The 16,087-nt window shown below is 44.6% G+C and overlaps 7 protein-coding genes across 7 annotated transcripts; 3 read left to right on the top strand and 4 right to left on the bottom strand.

Annotated features, from left to right (window-relative positions):
- Positions 1 to 12: 12 nt before the first annotated feature.
- On the bottom strand, positions 13 to 1,584 carry V1512DRAFT_48421 (activator of Hsp90 ATPase). Its single transcript, XM_066918411.1, has 6 exons — positions 1,475 to 1,584; positions 1,228 to 1,258; positions 752 to 1,149; positions 246 to 706; positions 140 to 198; positions 13 to 40 (listed from the first exon to the last, which is right to left on the bottom strand). Exons 2-6 carry the CDS (start codon positions 1,251 to 1,253, stop codon positions 22 to 24), a joined length of 963 nt encoding a protein of 320 aa, XP_066770150.1. The 5' UTR covers positions 1,254 to 1,258; positions 1,475 to 1,584; the 3' UTR covers positions 13 to 21.
- A 116-nt stretch (positions 1,585 to 1,700) lies between these two features.
- V1512DRAFT_210880 (uncharacterized protein) lies at positions 1,701 to 3,196 on the bottom strand (the record flags this gene model as incomplete). Its single annotated transcript, XM_066913517.1, has 5 exons — positions 1,701 to 1,985; positions 2,029 to 2,565; positions 2,609 to 2,667; positions 2,714 to 2,936; positions 2,987 to 3,196. 5 exons carry the CDS (start codon positions 3,194 to 3,196, stop codon positions 1,701 to 1,703), a joined length of 1,314 nt encoding a protein of 437 aa, XP_066770149.1.
- A 435-nt stretch (positions 3,197 to 3,631) lies between these two features.
- On the top strand, positions 3,632 to 6,821 carry V1512DRAFT_265864 (uncharacterized protein). Its single transcript, XM_066916987.1, has 4 exons — positions 3,632 to 4,528; positions 4,574 to 5,690; positions 5,735 to 6,147; positions 6,194 to 6,821. The coding sequence occupies exons 1-4, from the start codon at positions 3,711 to 3,713 to the stop codon at positions 6,630 to 6,632; spliced, it is 2,787 nt and encodes a 928-aa protein (XP_066770148.1). The 5' UTR covers positions 3,632 to 3,710; the 3' UTR covers positions 6,633 to 6,821.
- A 53-nt stretch (positions 6,822 to 6,874) lies between these two features.
- On the top strand, positions 6,875 to 7,927 carry V1512DRAFT_265862 (uncharacterized protein). Its single transcript, XM_066916986.1, has 3 exons — positions 6,875 to 6,936; positions 6,982 to 7,320; positions 7,365 to 7,927. The coding sequence occupies exons 1-3, from the start codon at positions 6,907 to 6,909 to the stop codon at positions 7,857 to 7,859; spliced, it is 864 nt and encodes a 287-aa protein (XP_066770147.1). The 5' UTR covers positions 6,875 to 6,906; the 3' UTR covers positions 7,860 to 7,927.
- Positions 7,517 to 10,997, bottom strand: V1512DRAFT_292456 (uncharacterized protein). Its single transcript, XM_066918295.1, has 2 exons — positions 10,881 to 10,997; positions 7,517 to 10,778 (listed from the first exon to the last, which is right to left on the bottom strand). Exons 1-2 carry the CDS (start codon positions 10,884 to 10,886, stop codon positions 7,947 to 7,949), a joined length of 2,838 nt encoding a protein of 945 aa, XP_066770146.1. The 5' UTR covers positions 10,887 to 10,997; the 3' UTR covers positions 7,517 to 7,946.
- A 54-nt stretch (positions 10,998 to 11,051) lies between these two features.
- V1512DRAFT_277415 (uncharacterized protein) lies at positions 11,052 to 14,921 on the bottom strand (the record flags this gene model as incomplete). The annotated part of the gene is made up of 4 exons (XM_066917908.1): positions 11,052 to 12,661; positions 12,845 to 13,492; positions 13,550 to 13,787; positions 14,821 to 14,921. 4 exons carry the CDS (start codon positions 14,919 to 14,921, stop codon positions 11,156 to 11,158), a joined length of 2,493 nt encoding a protein of 830 aa, XP_066770145.1. The 3' UTR covers positions 11,052 to 11,155.
- A 164-nt stretch (positions 14,922 to 15,085) lies between these two features.
- Positions 15,086 to 16,075, top strand: V1512DRAFT_249075 (ribosomal RNA-processing protein 7-domain-containing protein; the record flags this gene model as incomplete). Its single annotated transcript, XM_066914596.1, has 1 exon — positions 15,086 to 16,075. One exon carries the CDS (start codon positions 15,086 to 15,088, stop codon positions 16,073 to 16,075), a length of 990 nt encoding a protein of 329 aa, XP_066770144.1.
- Between the last annotated feature and the right edge of the window lie 12 nt (positions 16,076 to 16,087).

The raw sequence follows: 16,087 nt of genomic DNA, 5'->3' as shown, positions 1-16,087 counted from the left end.
TTAATAATCGTTACGCCATCTCTACAGAACAGCGCCAAACCTATATGAAAAAATTCGCATTAGAACAATGCTTAACAAACCAACAGCGCAACACAGCCCAAGCTTGACGCGCGTTGAATAAGACGACGAATTTACGTACCCAAACGTAAGCTTGATTGACTTGACGTAGTATTCCTCGAAATTCCCTCTTGTGACGTCCTTTTACTGTTAGTAACTTTACAACCTGCGTTATATGAAAAACATACTTCCTGTCCGACCGGGATGCCTTTCCAGTTGACAATAGTCTTTGTCTCGCCCTGGCCCTGGTCAAATGTGATTTTAAGGTTCGCGTAATGATCCGGCTTCCAGTCTTTCAAGCGCCATGACATCTCAATCGACTTGTTCTCCACCAGTTTGAGAAACTTGCCAGAGACACTCCCGCCAAACAAAGCATACTCTCCACCCTCAACGGGCGAGAACTTGACAGGAGGCGACCGGGTCCATGCTGTCACACGGCCGGGGTCAAGGAACGTAGTGTATAGTTCTGCAGCACTAGTTGAGTAAACTGAGTCCAAGTTCATGCTTGTGGTATTGTACGCCGCTGTCGAAGTGGTTGTCTTCTTTGCAGTCGACGCTACAGGCTTTGGCGAACTTTGTGACACTTGGATCGATGAAGTGTATTTTGACTTGTTTTCAGTGACGGGATGCTGTATGTCACTTCCATGGGCTATTAGGTCAGTACTATCTTACGTATCAAACAAGTAAAACGCACTTTGAATCAAATCAGGTCCGAATGCCGCAAGTTTGGTCCTCAGCTCTGGAATGATTTTCTCTCGAATAAGTGCCCGGACAGGCTGCTTTTCCCGATTTTCGCCAGTGATTGCTACCTCAAACACATACTCATCTTCCTCTGTATCATACGCGACTTCAGGAATCGTAATCGTTCCATTTGCTTCAGTGCCATCAACCGTGCCTTCATAATCAAGCACAATCTTCACATCAAACAGACTAATCACTTTTCCCTTGCGCTGATTAACATCGACATCGCCAGTCAGATCAACAAGCTTCTTGATTGTGACTGATGCGGTATCCGAAGTCGCGCTGATCCCGACCAGTTTATCACTAAAATACGTCTTGGACCAGTCTACGCAGTTCTTATCGACCCAATGCCTGGATGAAATGATGAATATTTTGTTCAAAAAGATAGAAATTCAAATAAAACTAAAAGCAAAGAAAAAGGGTATTTACCAATTATTCGGGTTATGCAAAACCATTTTATCTATATAATTGATTAGTCATGCCCTCTATTCCAGAACGATACCAGACACAAGCAACTCTTTCGCGTTTTAGAGATCAGAAATTTGGGTATAGATAATTAAGTCCACATAGTGAAGAGTACAAATCCTTCAGACTGGTGCACAGCAAAATCGCGTTATATCGTCATTTCAATTGCTAAAGAGCTGCTTGTGTTTATATCGCGCAACCAATTACTCACCAATTACTTCTTTATTGCACTAATTGAATAATCAAATTGCGTAGAAAAGATGGCAGAATTTACGAGAGCTCATCCCAAGACTTTTTATTCTTTCTGTTCTTTCTTAGGGTTTCGAATCATGTAGGGTTTAGTCTGTTCTCGAAGTTTCCTACAACTACATATATTTAAGGTTTAAAATACCCTAACCTGGTTCTCCTGAACTCAAATAAAAATGCCTTTGTTAACATCAATACCGTCGACCGTACGTCGCATATCCTAGCCGTGCTTCAAGCATCTGGTCATAGTATCGCATCGCGGTTGACAACTTCTGGTACATCTCCACCAGCTGGTCGTATTTGCCAATCGACTCAACCACGTTTCGCGAAAACTTTGGCCGTAGTCCGACAACATGGTCATATAATTCTTGCAGTTTCGGGTCTCGTAAAATAGCACCTGGATTGTCATTCGACAGGTGGTCAACTAAAATTGAAAACAAGTTGATGTTTTCAATATCTGTAAGTGAAATTTGGTTCTGTCATGTTAGCATTATTCATACTGGGTAAATTTGCACATACGGATGATATTGCAGCTTTAGAAGGCGCCGGTTGGCCATTAGAAGTACCATTAGAAGTAGCTGTAGGTACAGATGCTGGCTCTGCCTTCTTTGCCTGCTGTTCCATATCCCGTAAACTGGCTTCAATCGCAGCCTTGATTAAAGGATCCTCTTCTTCTATAGACGCAGCAGGTGCAGGTTTAGCAGGAGCCGGTGCGGGTGCAGTATATCCTGACGACACTGGCTTTGCATCTTCCAAGCTCATCCTCAGTGCACGTTTTAAATCGTCGTCTTCTCCATCAGCAGCTGACAGTCCGTTCTTCTTCCTATCTTCTGACTTGTGTCGATGATGTTTATGTTGTGGCACATGTTTTAAAGCGTAGCAAGCGTCGCATACTCGAACTGGTTGCGTGATGCCAAGGTGCGGGAGTGGAATACTTTTAGAAGAACAGTTCTGATCGACAGCATTACCACAATTGCGACAATGATGTTTTCGGTTGGTGAATGAGAATGGTGTGCGGCATCGCATACAAACCTCTGAATCAGTCCAATCTGGTGGCTGCCGCATGTTAGCAGAGCGCTACATAAGCATTCATACGTACCGCTGATGAATCGATAAATGACGCAGAAACCTTTGTATTTTTCTCTGGAAAATCAAATCCTATGAAATGAGTATTACTGTATAGATCATTGAATCCAATACGCACCTTGACTCTTAAGTTCCTTGTAAATTGTTCCAACATAACCCAGTTGAATCTGACCGTCAAACACAGTAGCCCAAGTTTGGATCAACTCCAGAATTTCAGTCTTCACGTCGTTATTTATACCCAAAGGACTCTTTAGCAGAGACACCAGATTGTCCATGAACTCTCTTGACGCAATTTCGACTAAGAAATGATATCCTCCGTTCTTAACACATGCATCTGATAACTATCACATTATAAATGTCTAACATCACTGTTTGACAATAGATTACTTACCTTAAGTGTCAGCAACTGCACATTTGGATTTTTATGATTTAGTCGCTTCTTGAGTGATCGCATTGCATCTTTCGCAGGAACACTCTTGCTTCGAATCTGATCACATATCTCGAGATTGAGAGCCAAATCAATTTCTCCTCTTGGAAGAGCTTCAGACGTTGCACGCTCAATCTGCTCGTCTAAAATGCCACCTGATGAAAACCACGACATTTGATATTTGTTGTTGAGTGTGTAAGATGAATGTTCCAATGATTCGTATGCAATTACAGTATGTACCATAGTCACGTGACTAGTGCGGCACAACATAAAAGCATTATGTAATTATGTTTATGACGTAAGTGCACTAGTTTATACACTTATATTGGATCATTTGCTGGCAAATGTCACTAAGTAATAACATAACAGCTAAATAAATCAGCCTATTAAGAATAAATTAGTTCATTCACCAGTTCATTCTTAGTAAACTATAATAGACCGTATAGTCTATACAAATCATAATAAGTTATTCTCATATTAGTACTATTTATATATAAAATAACCAGTTATTTTGTATAATCAATAGTAACATTTTAACCCTCATTAACCCTGAACTTTGTTCGAGATAAACGTCAAAGCCGCTCTAATAATCGCCAGCCAGTATTAATCAATAAATCTCCGACTTCCACACTAATATCATCTCTCAAATCCTCCATACAAATCTCTAAACCCTGTCTGACTTTTAGTCATGAGTGACCCTGGATTTGGGGGTCCAGGCGTTGACAGTTCCCGGTCATTTCCGTCTTCTTCAATGGCTCATTTACCTGATGAACCGACTGTTTCGCCTTCAATCGAGGAACGATTCAATAGGCTTAGATTCAAGGGTACAAATTTATCTGATAGGCGTGCACGGCACGAACAGCAAATTTCTTCTATAAATTACATGGAGGCTTCATATTCGTCTCCGTCATTGTCAAATTACTCAAGGCCACCATCTCAGCCTCCACCACCGCCTCCATCTTCTGCGACTACACATGCACATTCTACTTCGTCGCGAAGCGCAAATCCTCCCCCAAAAATACCAAATGGACCTCGAGAATATCTTGTTAGAACACCAATTGCAACTGCGGAATCAAATGGCTATCATGAGAGTAACTATGCAACTTCAGCCTTGGAGTTGCCTTCAGTTCCGACTTCGCTACCATCGCTCCCCGCTTCACTACCTTCACGGCAAGATAGTTTTGGCGGTTTGCGCAGATCAGATAATGTAAACAAACTGTCTTCAATAAAGGCTTCTTCTACAAAAATTAGTCGGCATCCGTCATATACTCCGTCACCGCCTCCGCCATCCTCGTTGCATTCCGCTCCACCGCCGCCCAAACCGATTTCCAAGTCTTTTCACTTTCCAAGAGTTGCAGAAATTAATCCGGACATGCTCGCCACGTTTCTTCAAGAAGTACCTGATCAAGTTCTTTTACTGGACGTGCGGCCACGAGATAGCTTTGATGAAGGTCATATATACGCCAGAAATGTCGTCAACATTGATCCGATTATCTTAAGACCAAAGTATTGTATTAAACTTAATCAATAGAGCGGCGCTAACAAACGCAGTCAAACTGGTTTAGAATTAGAAGATGCTCTGGTGCTGTCTCCATCAAAAGAGCAAACCGCCTTTGGTAATAGACATTTGTTTGAGATGATTGTTTATTACGACCAAGACTCCCGGACTAGTAATTTTATCGATGGTTCTACCAGCAATTTTCAACAACTGGCATTGCAAGACTTGTTTAATATAATCTACGAGCGGGAGCCCATCAAAAGTTTGAAGCGCCAGCCTGTACTGTTGATTGGCGGCATTGATGCTTGGGTAGACTACTGTGGACGAAACAGTCTAGTCAGCAGTAGGACTCCGTCTGTACAAGCCAAGAAATCTAATGGCTTGAGAGATCATAATTTTTCAGGCGACGCTGTCACCATGTCATACGAACAAGAATATTCTCGCAAACCGCAGACTTCAGCATCACCGTCACCAAGTATGGACTTGAAGACCAGCAGATATCAATCGGCTTCGGATACACGAGCGTTGAGCCAATTGCCCTCAACACATTACTCTTACAACCCAAGTTCGGTAACGCCGCGACGAACGTCTTCTGCAGTGGAAACAAAGCTAGATTATCCTGAAATGAACTTCAATCGAGATATGAATGACTTTTTCCGACGTGCCACCGCCACACCGCAAGATCTAATGCCAAAACGACCGACTCCAGTGGTAGACCGTGTTTCTTACAATGGACGGGTGTCAAGTCATAGTTTACCTGTTGCTGGTACAAGTCTCCCTCCAATAACGTCAGAGAAGCAGCACAGTGAGCTCGTGCGCCGAAGCTCGCAGTCTCTCGACGCTATGGCATCATTCTCGCCTTCTGTGAATGTGACTAGAAATGACAACAAGCAACTGGCTATCGGAAACAATTTTTCAGGACTGGGAGAGGTCAGCGCGGGTCTGACAGGATTGAAGAATCTTGGGAATACGTGCTACATGAATAGTATCGTACAATGTCTGGCCGGCACCAGTTTACTTGCGAGATTTTTTCTAACCGGGACGTACAAGAAGAGCATCAATCCGAACAACAAGCTTGGCTCGAAAGGAGAGCTGACATTTGCGTTTGGTAATTTAGTTTGGTCGCTGTATAACGATCAATGCACGTTTCTTGTGCCGACGGTCATGCGGGTAGGTTGTTTTACTTTTAAGTGGGCTCAAGCTAATAAATGTAGGGCGTGGTCGGAAAGCTTAATCCAGAATTCTCAGGAAATGATCAGCATGATGCGCAAGAGTTCTTGACGTTTATTCTTGATGGGCTGCACGAGGATCTGAACGCAAACGGCGGCAAACCTAGACTTCCTCCACCGACCGAGCAGGAAGAAAGAGTTCGGGAAAAGTTTACCGTTCGATACGCGTCTTTTCTAGAATGGGAACGGTATTTAAAGTCCGACAGTTCTGCAATAGTCGACATGTTCCAGGGCCAGTATCAAAGTCGGCTGCGGTGCAGTGTGTGTGGGTTTACGTCAACGACTTACAATCCGTTTTCGTTTCTGTCGTTGCCAATTGCACCTGGACGGAATGTCAGTCTTGAGCAGTGTTTTGATATGTTTGTTGATGAGGAGGTGCTTGAAGGTGATGATGCTTGGTAAGTTGTTTGATAGTGCTTTTGTGATTTGTCTTAACAAATTTAGGTTGTGTCCGCAATGCAAGAAATCACAGCGGGCAATCAAAACACTACGAATTTCGCGATTGCCAATTTTCCTGATTATTCATCTGAAACGTTTCAAGTCTAGTGGTCGCTGGACCAACAAGCTTGACACTTTTGTCGATTACCCCACGCATAAGCTTGATTTGACCAAATATTGGCCTGATTACAGACAGGAGGACAAGATTTGGCTTGACAAATATCCTCAACCTGCTGATCAAAGAAAGCCATTTGTGTATAATTTATACGGGGTTGTTAATCATTATGGTTCGTTGAAAGGAGGTCATTATACTGCATATGTGCATAAGAATAACAAAGGTTGGTTGGTATTTGATGACAGTAGGGTAGCCATATGCCCGAGAGAGAAAGTCGTTTCTAGAGATGGATACGTGCTGTTTTATGAGCGCGATATGACAAAGCTTTGAAGCCATTAATTGACTTTTGAGCTTTCATTTGAGGTTTTCAGTCTGGCATTAAAAGTCAATAATGCATCATTTTCTTATTATGTTAGATTTTTGGGTGAATAAGCGGTTCTTTTTAATTACGATTGGATTCTTGTGTTTGCATTTGCAGAGTATTTTATTTTTTGTATAATTAGGACATTTTTGCTCATAGATTGAAAGTATACGTAGAAGCCCCTGAGTTGACGATATTTTACATTTTGCGTGTGAAGACTGCGTTAAAAAAATTACTAACAATATGGCCGCTGAACAACGAAAATTGCTTGAGGTATATAAAATAGTGTTATAGTATGACGTACTAATAGAATATAAGCAATTGATGGGCGCAGATGCGCTTGCCGGACGCACCTCTAAGAGACAAGAAATATCACTCACAGATCCTCGAGTCTGCAAAAGCTATTTGGTCGGCACTTGTCCCCACGATCTCTTCACGAATACCAAGCAAGACTTAGGTTTATGTCCCAAGATCCATTCCGAGGGTCAGAAAGCAGAGTACTTGCGTGAACGCGACAACGGCCGCGATTTCAGCAGTTTCGAGTTTGATTACCTGCGAGATCTGGAGAAGTACGTGCTGGACTGTAATAGACGGATAGATGCCGCACAGAGACGATTGGAGCGCACGCCGGATGAGATTGCACAGACAACAGCGATTGTGAGTGAATACTTTAGTAGGCAGATGTGTTCTAACGAGTGTAGCTTAAAGCAATTGATCAGATTAATGAAGCGATCGATGCCTCACTTCTTGAGATTGAAGTCTTAGGCGAATACGGACTGATTGAACGTGCATTAAAAGAGTACTACAATATCAAAGTAAAGCGCCACGACAGAGAAGCAAAAGAGCGCGAACTCAGGAATATAAACGACAATTTAGGTCCTTCCGGCCATCAAAAACTTCAAGTCTGTGACGTCTGTGGCGCGTACCTCTCACGACTCGATAATGACAGACGGTTGGCGGATCATTTTGGAGGGAAAATGCATCAAGGATACGCGCAAATGCGTGCGTCATATAAAGCTTTGCAGGAGAAAATTGGGAACAAGCAACCGCCGCCATCGTCGTCTTATGACTCGGATAGACGAGATCGTGGGCACCGTGGAGATCGTGGAGATTACAGGTCGCTGGATAGAGATCATGATGGTAGGGACTATGATCGATGGGGTCGGGGAGGAGGAGGTGGACGAAGACGGCGGTAGAGTGAATGAATATAAAATGTATAATATATGGGGTTTAATATGCAAAAAGTCCATTTTGAAGTAACTTACTTTTAGATTTGATGCAATTCACCAGTAACTATCCAAAGGGTCAGCTTCAGTACCCCAGGTCGATGCCGGCCCCGCGGTTTGCTCAATTGGCTTGTCCCATGAAGCAGACTCCTCCAATGGAATAGCAGATTTGTCCCACGACGGCGCCTCCTCAAACGCTTTAGCCGGCTTATCCCGCGACGGCGACGACTCGTCATCCTTGTTCTCAAACGAAATACCCCAGCTGTTATCATCAGGCCTGTTCTTGTTTTTGTTCCTGGTCTCGGACTTGGACTTGTTTTTGGTCCCGAACTTGGACTTGGGTTTATACAAGTTGGATTGTCGAAGATTGGACCAATCTCTTTCTTTCTCTGGGCCTTCAAATTTCGAACCACCACGACCAATTTTAAACGCACCCCGATCAACTTTTTGCCCATTGCTGTATTTACTGTCGGACAAATTCGCGTTTTTGCTCGCTCCCACACCCCGTTTCAGTTGCGTCTGAGCACTAGATTTCAAATGTTTTTCAAGCGGCTGCTTTTGCGGCCCGGATGCTTTGGACGACTCTACTACCGGCAGGTTCCATTCCGGGTCTTTGCTCGGACCCGCTGGTGTATCCCACCCTATCGAGCTTGGCGTGTCCCAACTCGATGTATTTGCGTTGGTTGTACTTTCACTTGGTGCACTGACAGTGTCCCAGCTTGGAAAATTTGCCCGATCGTGACCTGCGCCAGAAATATCCCGTCCACATTCATTAGGCGTATTCAGACCCAAATTATTTGGCGTATCCCAAGACGCTTGAGATTTCTTACTAGTTTTAGTCGACCCCCTCTTCTCCGTCCTGCTCTGTTGACGGCGGCCTCGCCCGGCCGATCCGTCACAATCTGGTTTGGGCCCATTGTCCGCCCTGGTTATCCTGAGCTGCTCCGACCTGATTGACCGCTCTGCACCTCGCGCCATCGGTGCCTTTGCGGTCATGCCACTGGCTTGCGACTGCGATCTAAAGGAAGATTCAGTCGGGCCAGCAAGCGGTGCCCCTTCTGTCGACGCTGATAAGTCCGAAACTGGTGCCCACTCATTTGTTGATGATGTGGCTGTTTCGGGCTCAGGAGCTGGCGCCCACTCATCTAATTGCACTAAAGTTGTATCTGTACCGGAAGCTGGCGCGCTTCGGACTGTCGATGTCGTACCTGTATCCCAAGAGCCCCCAGCAGGGCCAGCAGAAAAGCTTTGTGACTGAACAGTATTGGTAGCAGGATCAGGGGCTGTTGACCATAGAGCCCCATTCGCCAATGCGGCACCTGTGTCCCAAGACTCCGTGACAGGCTGCACAGACTTACTCCATTGATCTGTGATCGCAATAGACTGTTCAGCATCCCAGCCACTTGCAGACATCGAAATGTCCGGACTTGCCGGGTGTGATGTATCTGATTTTTGTCGACCGAACGGCACAAACTCTGCCGCTGCTACCGAAAGCTTGTTCTCAACCTTACTCACATCGTTCTTTTTTGACGTTAAACCGCCCGGAACAAAGACAGGTGCAGCCGCCATTGCAGTTGTTATTTGACGAGCCGCGCTTGAATTTTCTGATCGTACGGAGACATTCCAGTTGGTGCCCGGCGTCGTCAACGCAGGCGTACTCCGGTTGTCCAGTTGAGCAGCCGAAGAAGTCGCAGCGTCCCAAGTGCTCGCCACGACAGCTGTCGCCGTGTCGGATTTATCGGTTTCCGGCTTCTGAGCAGATGCAATGAAATCAGGTAATTCGGCGTGCTCAAATGTAGGTGTAGAAGTCCATGTATCTGCCTGCTGACTCTTGGCTATCGGCTTGCTAGTCCAGTCGTTCGACGATACTGCTGTGCTAGAACCAAATTGTGTAGATGGAAGCGATGGCTTGTCCCAGTTGTCATTCGTAGGCTGCTTGCTTGTCCAGTCATCCGAAGGCACTGTTGTGTTGGCACCAAATTGTGTAGATGGAAGCGAAGGCTTGTCCCAGCTATCGTTTGATATGTGCTGCATGGAATTGCTTGTCCAATCATCCACACTAGCGCTGAATTGAGCAGATGGTTGCGAGGGCGCAATGTCCCAGCTATTATTCGATACGGGCTGCTTTGCGACGGTAGTTGACATGCCATCAATGCCCATTCGCTCTGCAGGCGCTGCAACGGCAAAGTCTTTCTTTTGGCCTTTTGGTGCACTTTTACCAGCCCGAGACCCATCGCGCTTATCACGACTGGATTTGTCACGCTCGGATGGTCTGTTACTTGCTGGCCCGTTCAGTCGATTTCTATTTTCACGCGCCTTACCATTCGTAACAGTGAACGTTTGTCTTGACTTGGTTTTAGACATTACGGGCAACTTCTTGCTCGTCCCAAATGACTGATCTGAAAATGGCGTTAAACTCTTTGAGGTGTTCCATGAATCATTCCCACTAGTATCAGTTTTAGAAACACTTTGCGCAGACGCGGCATCCCAGTTCGATCCCAAATTATCTGACACTGGTGTATTCCATGACAAATCTGCATCTCCAACTCCAGGAATCCCCCACGAAGATCCGTCCTCTTCGGCGGTTTTTGGCAGCCGCTGTAAAATCTTTCGAGCCGCTTTTGGTGCTGGCAGCGTCGACGTCTTTGATGATATTGATTTAGATGCCGGCTTGGAGCCTTGAGTCCAAGAATCTCGCGGTTCCTGAAATTTTCGTGACTCCCGAGGCGATCGTGGCACTTTACTTTTATCAGGCCGAGCATTTTTCTTTTGAATTGCTCCACTGGACGACTCAAAGTCTTGTTTTTGAGGTCCATTCCATGAATTATCTATTGCAGTCGTTGGGGTATCCCACGAACCAGTATAATCTTGCACTGCAGTGTCCCAGTTCTAAAATATTAAATAAATCAGATCAGAACAATCATGAACAGCGCGACTAATCAATGCATCCTCGCAGCACCGCCATGAACCCGTCTTCGTACTATAACATACCGACATAGCTAGTGATGATTTACCGTACAATTCCCAATTGCGCCAGTTTGAGCCACTTTGCAGCGAATCAAATCCGCTTTAGCCCAGGTGTAGTATTTTAGCGAATCGAGGGGTCAGTCAACCTCAGCGTATTTAGTTCAGGGGTAATCATTGTCCCTGAAAACTCTTCTACTTATGCAACCGAAGTCTGCCTCCTCTATTACTACTACTATAAAATGCTGGGGTAAAGTACAGATTATTATAACGCCTTGAATGCAATGTGAACCAATTTTTCCTTAACCATCCATTTCCTCATCCTCATTCCCGTCAATGTTAAATTTCCTCTTGCCAGACAAGCTATACGACGCGATCTTCTCACCAGCAACCTGTTTCCGCACCTTCTTCTGCATCCGCTCAATTTCCTCTTCGGCAGACGCAGCGTCTTGAGCGGCATACTGCAGTACCAGCCGACGCCCAAGCAAATGCACTCCAGCCAGAGCTTCCATCGCACTCTCAGCTTCCTTTGCAGATACAAACTCGGCAAAAGCGAAACCACGAGCACTGTTGTCAAATTTGCGAGGTAACCGAACGGTACGCAACTGACCAAACGCACCAAATAGTTGCCGAATGTCTTTTTTGGATGCCTCAAACGGCAAATTCTTGATGATGATCTTTGTCTTTGGAGCAACTTTACTCTTGGCATTTTGTTCAACAGGCGCGTCAGATCCTCTGGACGAAAGCTTGATTTCCAACTTGTGTCCATCGAGAACAAAGTCCGCCATTGCACGTCGTGCCATATCGGCAGACTCTTTGTTCTTAAATTCCACAAAGCCAAAGCCCATACTGAGCCATTGTCCTTGGTTCTTGGTGTCTCGTTTCATCTTCACTTCAGCACGGATAAAATCCTGTAGCGGACTAAATGCAGCAGTCAAATCATTCGTGCGAGTCTTGAAATTCAAGTTCTTAACAAACAAACTCGTGCTGCCAACTCCTGGACCAGAATCCTCTTCATCCTCAACTTCGTTAAGGTCCGCAGCTGTAACTTTCGCTTTTTTAGCCTTCTCCTGAGCAGCAGATGGGCCAATAGGAAGAGAACTGGATGATTTAAGAAGATTCTTCGGAGCTTTTTCAAGATATATAATCGAGCTCTTGAATCGCCTGTAAGCAAGCTTCGTAAACGCAGCACGAGCTTGAGGCACGGTAGCCATCTCAACCACTGCAATCGTATTACTAGGCGGCATCAGCACCCTGCGAACTTCCCCGTGCTCAGAAAAAGCATCTCGAATTTCTTCGATCGTAGTATCGAACGGGAAATTCTTGACCAGAATAACCGTATCACTTCGGCCACTTTGGGTATCTGAAAACGCATTCAGATCCATACCGACAGCTTCAAAATATCGTTTGGCGTCATCGATAGCATGAGCTTCGGCCATAGCCTGACGAACTGCAGCATCTGTAGAGTCCGGATCCAGCAAATCCGATTTGGTTACTCCCATTTTACTTGCGAGAGATTCCACAACAGCGTCAGCATTCATGTACAAGCTACTCCAAGCAAACTGATTTTTTGCAGCTGTAGCTTTGCGTTTAAGTTCTAATTGCTTTTTTAGTGGTAGCTTCGAAAGCTCAAACTCATCCATCTTGTTCTCACGTTTCGGTTGACCCGGTAGAACATGTAGCAGTCGTCCTTGGAAGGACTGTCTGTCAAGGCCAGTGTACGCGTTACACGCATCATCTCCATTGACAAACAACAAATACGAAAAGCCCTTCGAATTATGAGTTTCTTTATCGACTGGAATGTGCACCTAGAGTTTGTTAATACCAACTGCAACCAATTTAAACACACAGAGATATAAAATGATTGTCAGAAATGTACTATCTAAATTTTTTCTCATCAAAAACACTTTGTGTTTCGGATGTCCCTATCAAGGAATATTCATCACATTGAACGTTTTATAAATCTGGATGTTAGAATTGACTAAACATACCTCTTCTAATTCTCCATATTGCCCGAAAATTTCGGCTAAATCCTCTTCTGTGCACCCGTATGACAGATTCCGCACAAAAAGTCTTCTAGTTGATCGAATTGATTCAAGATTGACGTCTTGTTCAGATTTCTCTTCCAAAACCTCAGACTCAGCTGGCGGTACAACCGGAGCATCATTTTCTTCTGCCTGCTCAGCCTCATCGATCGTACTATCCCCGACTGGGACAGCAGGGATTCTTGTTCGTCTGGCCCGCAACCATTCGTCGTCAGTCATCTCCGTAGCCGCTAAATTCGGTTTTTCTTCTTCAGACACCTCGTCCGCTCTCACTTCCACTTCCACTTCTTCCTTTTCTTCTACTTTTTTGTTCTTTGTGCTCACAGAAGTAAATTTAGAAGCCTTTTCATCAAAGTGCTGCTCTGGTTCTGAAGCGTTCACACTGGACTCGCCGACAAAATCATCATTGGCCCACGTTCTCTCGTTGCCACGAGATTTCATAACGTCAATAAACTCTCGCAGCTTAGGATTCGCCGTTTCTGTTGATTCGTCCCCTACCTTCCGACGCTTACGGTTGTCTGATTCAATACTATGAACGAATTGTGAAGTTTGCTCTAGTTCTCTTCTCGGTTTCGGAATTGTAGGATCATTGATCTAATTATTCAGTTAGCAAAAAAGAAGCAGAGTCTTGTACACAACACCAAACAATACATTTTTTGCTAAGTCAACTTCGATCTTGGTCATGCCAATAAAAGTATGATTAAAATAGTTTGCAGCGTCGGTCGCATCTTGAGCTGATTTGAAGCCAATAAAGCCAAACCGACGAGACATTCCACTCCGTGTCCTCATCAGCTTGCAATCAGTAATAATTCCCCCATGTTCAGCAAAATGTTCCCGAAATCTGTCATCTGAAAGATTAAGCGGCAAGTTCTTGACTATGATTCTAGACCTAGCAATGTCAGTTGTTCGTTGTTTAATTGATACTAAGAAACTTGCATTTATCCTCCGAATTCTCGCTTGAAACTAATGTTGCCTTTGTCCGCCTTGAAAATCGTTGACTAGAAAAATAGATGCAAAAAATTTGTTTGGGAGAATTCTTCGAGCTCAGTAAAAAATTTCAATTTTGTCGTCAAAAGCCGCACGCTGACGATTGTAAGGGTATATACCGGTACAACCAAAGAGCAGATCAAGTTGAATGACAATAAGGTCGGGCTGCCGAAACGGATGCAGCTTAAGCAAGAGTTTAGCAAATCGAGGTTAAGTGACGGGGAGAAGATTGAAACTTTTTATGAGACAGTCTAATCGAGTTCCCAAGCAACATGTTTATGGACGCAGTTTTCAGAACAGGGGGATACCGGGAGCGGTTTGGTCAGAACATTTATTTTCCGAGGCGTTTTGTGGGCACGTTGATAATGTTTTGGTCAAACTTTGTCGAACTTAAAATTAGAGGAGATTTTGGTCAGCGAAGCAAGTGACTTAAAGGGTTCAAGGCTGCGAGCGTCCAGAAACTTGTCACTGAATTTTCCGAGATCGACCCAAGCCCAACCCAATAAAAATCGTCGCTCCTTACAAAGAACAGTGGTCGTACATTGTGCTGTAGCTGCTACTAAAGGCACCTTGCGTATGGAGCTGTACAAAGAGGTTGAGGCTGTGTCGATAGACGCGTTCCAAGGCCGAGAAATGGCTATGCGTGCTGTCGAATTTGATTACTTCGCCTTATCCTTTATGGTTGATGGTGCTATAGACCACAGTAACCCGATCGACCGTCGGGTTATGTCTGACCCTCTGACAAAAAAATTCAGTATAGGCTCTCCTAAAATTATGTTCGTAAAAACCAGAAATGGGCTTCAAATGGGCAACTATTGTTGCCCGCGTGTGAGATTTTGGCGTCCTGCCTATAGCTCATGGTCGCAGCCAATGCCTAACGCAACGTTGACAAGCCCCAAATCACGCTCAAGGTACATAAAAAAACTGCGTCACACTGAAACTGCGTCCAATGTACTTCTAGCACGCCGGTCATCGGCACGTAGGTGTCTCCAATGAACAAACACTTCTTCACGAGGGGATTCACAACCGGATTCATATTCTCGAGGCAGTTCAGGGGGTTTCAGGGGTCCCGTACCTAGAGTCTTAAGCCCTAAAGCTCTCTGAAACCGTAATAGAACATTTTACGCCGCACGTCTAAAGTCTCCCAATTTTTGAAATTTCTGTTCAAAATTTCAAATGCCTTCCTTTGACTCTTTAAAGATGGCGAAAGGAATCAAGAATGGTGCCTCAAAGAAGCGTAAAGTGTCATTACTGGATAATATGCCTGCAGATGTTATAAATGGTTATTTTGTACTCCCGATGCTCTTACCTGCGGTACCAAAGAACCCAGTGGACGAAGATGATGAAGATGAAGAAGATTTATATGATCAAGAGTCTGTGAAGCATTTTCTATATATTAGAAAGCATAGTAACCCTGGTGACGATAAACCTTCGCAAACTTTATTCATTGCAAATCTGCCTATTAACACCACAACCCTTCATATTCATGTTCTTTTTTCATCAGTTGCAAGCATTTCATCTTCAGCCATAAAGACAGTCACATTTTTATCTTCACCAACTGGAAGCTCATTTGAGGCGATTCCTAGTATGGCATCTTTAAAAGGACTGCACTCATCTGATGCTTCGCAAATTCGACGCATTCTTCCAACTGGTAGCGCTTGTCATGTGTTATTCTCAGACCAAAAGTCATTCAGTACTGCTTTAGCTGCATTATCTAAACGGATTACACCACCAGTCTGGCGTCTTTCTGACTCAGAAGAAGCTGAAAGTGAAGACGTGGCTGCCATGTGTGGATCAGCTCGATATCTCGCCATTCACAAACGGCAATATCTTCCCAGTGAGGCACTGCAAGCCACGGTGGATTCCTTTGTTGCTGCGTACAACAAGGCTGAAGCGGAGAAGGAGAAATTAGCTAAGCGGGCGTTGTCTATCCCAGATGAGGACGGTTTTGTGACAGTGTCCCGCCAAGTCGGACGAACAGGCGCGGCAATCTCATCTGACGCTTTGAGGGAAGAAGCAAAGAAGCGACAAAAGAAGGGAGAGTTGAAGGATTTTTACCGGTACCAGGTACGCGAGGAAAAAAAGGCACGAATGAATGATCTGTTGAAGAACTTTAAAATGGATCAAGAAAAGATTTTGGAGTTGAAGGCCAAACGAAAGTTTAAGCCTTTCAGCAACCGGCTAGCATAATTCTGGTGACGG

The sequence above is a fragment of the Lipomyces arxii genome (assembly GCF_038497795.1).
Source record: "Lipomyces arxii strain Phaff 12-163 unplaced genomic scaffold V1512scaffold_16, whole genome shotgun sequence".
NCBI lineage: Eukaryota > Fungi > Ascomycota > Lipomycetes > Lipomycetales > Lipomycetaceae > Lipomyces > Lipomyces arxii.
The sequence above is the reverse complement of the archived record's forward strand: the minus strand, read 5'-3'. Positions and strand labels throughout refer to the sequence as shown.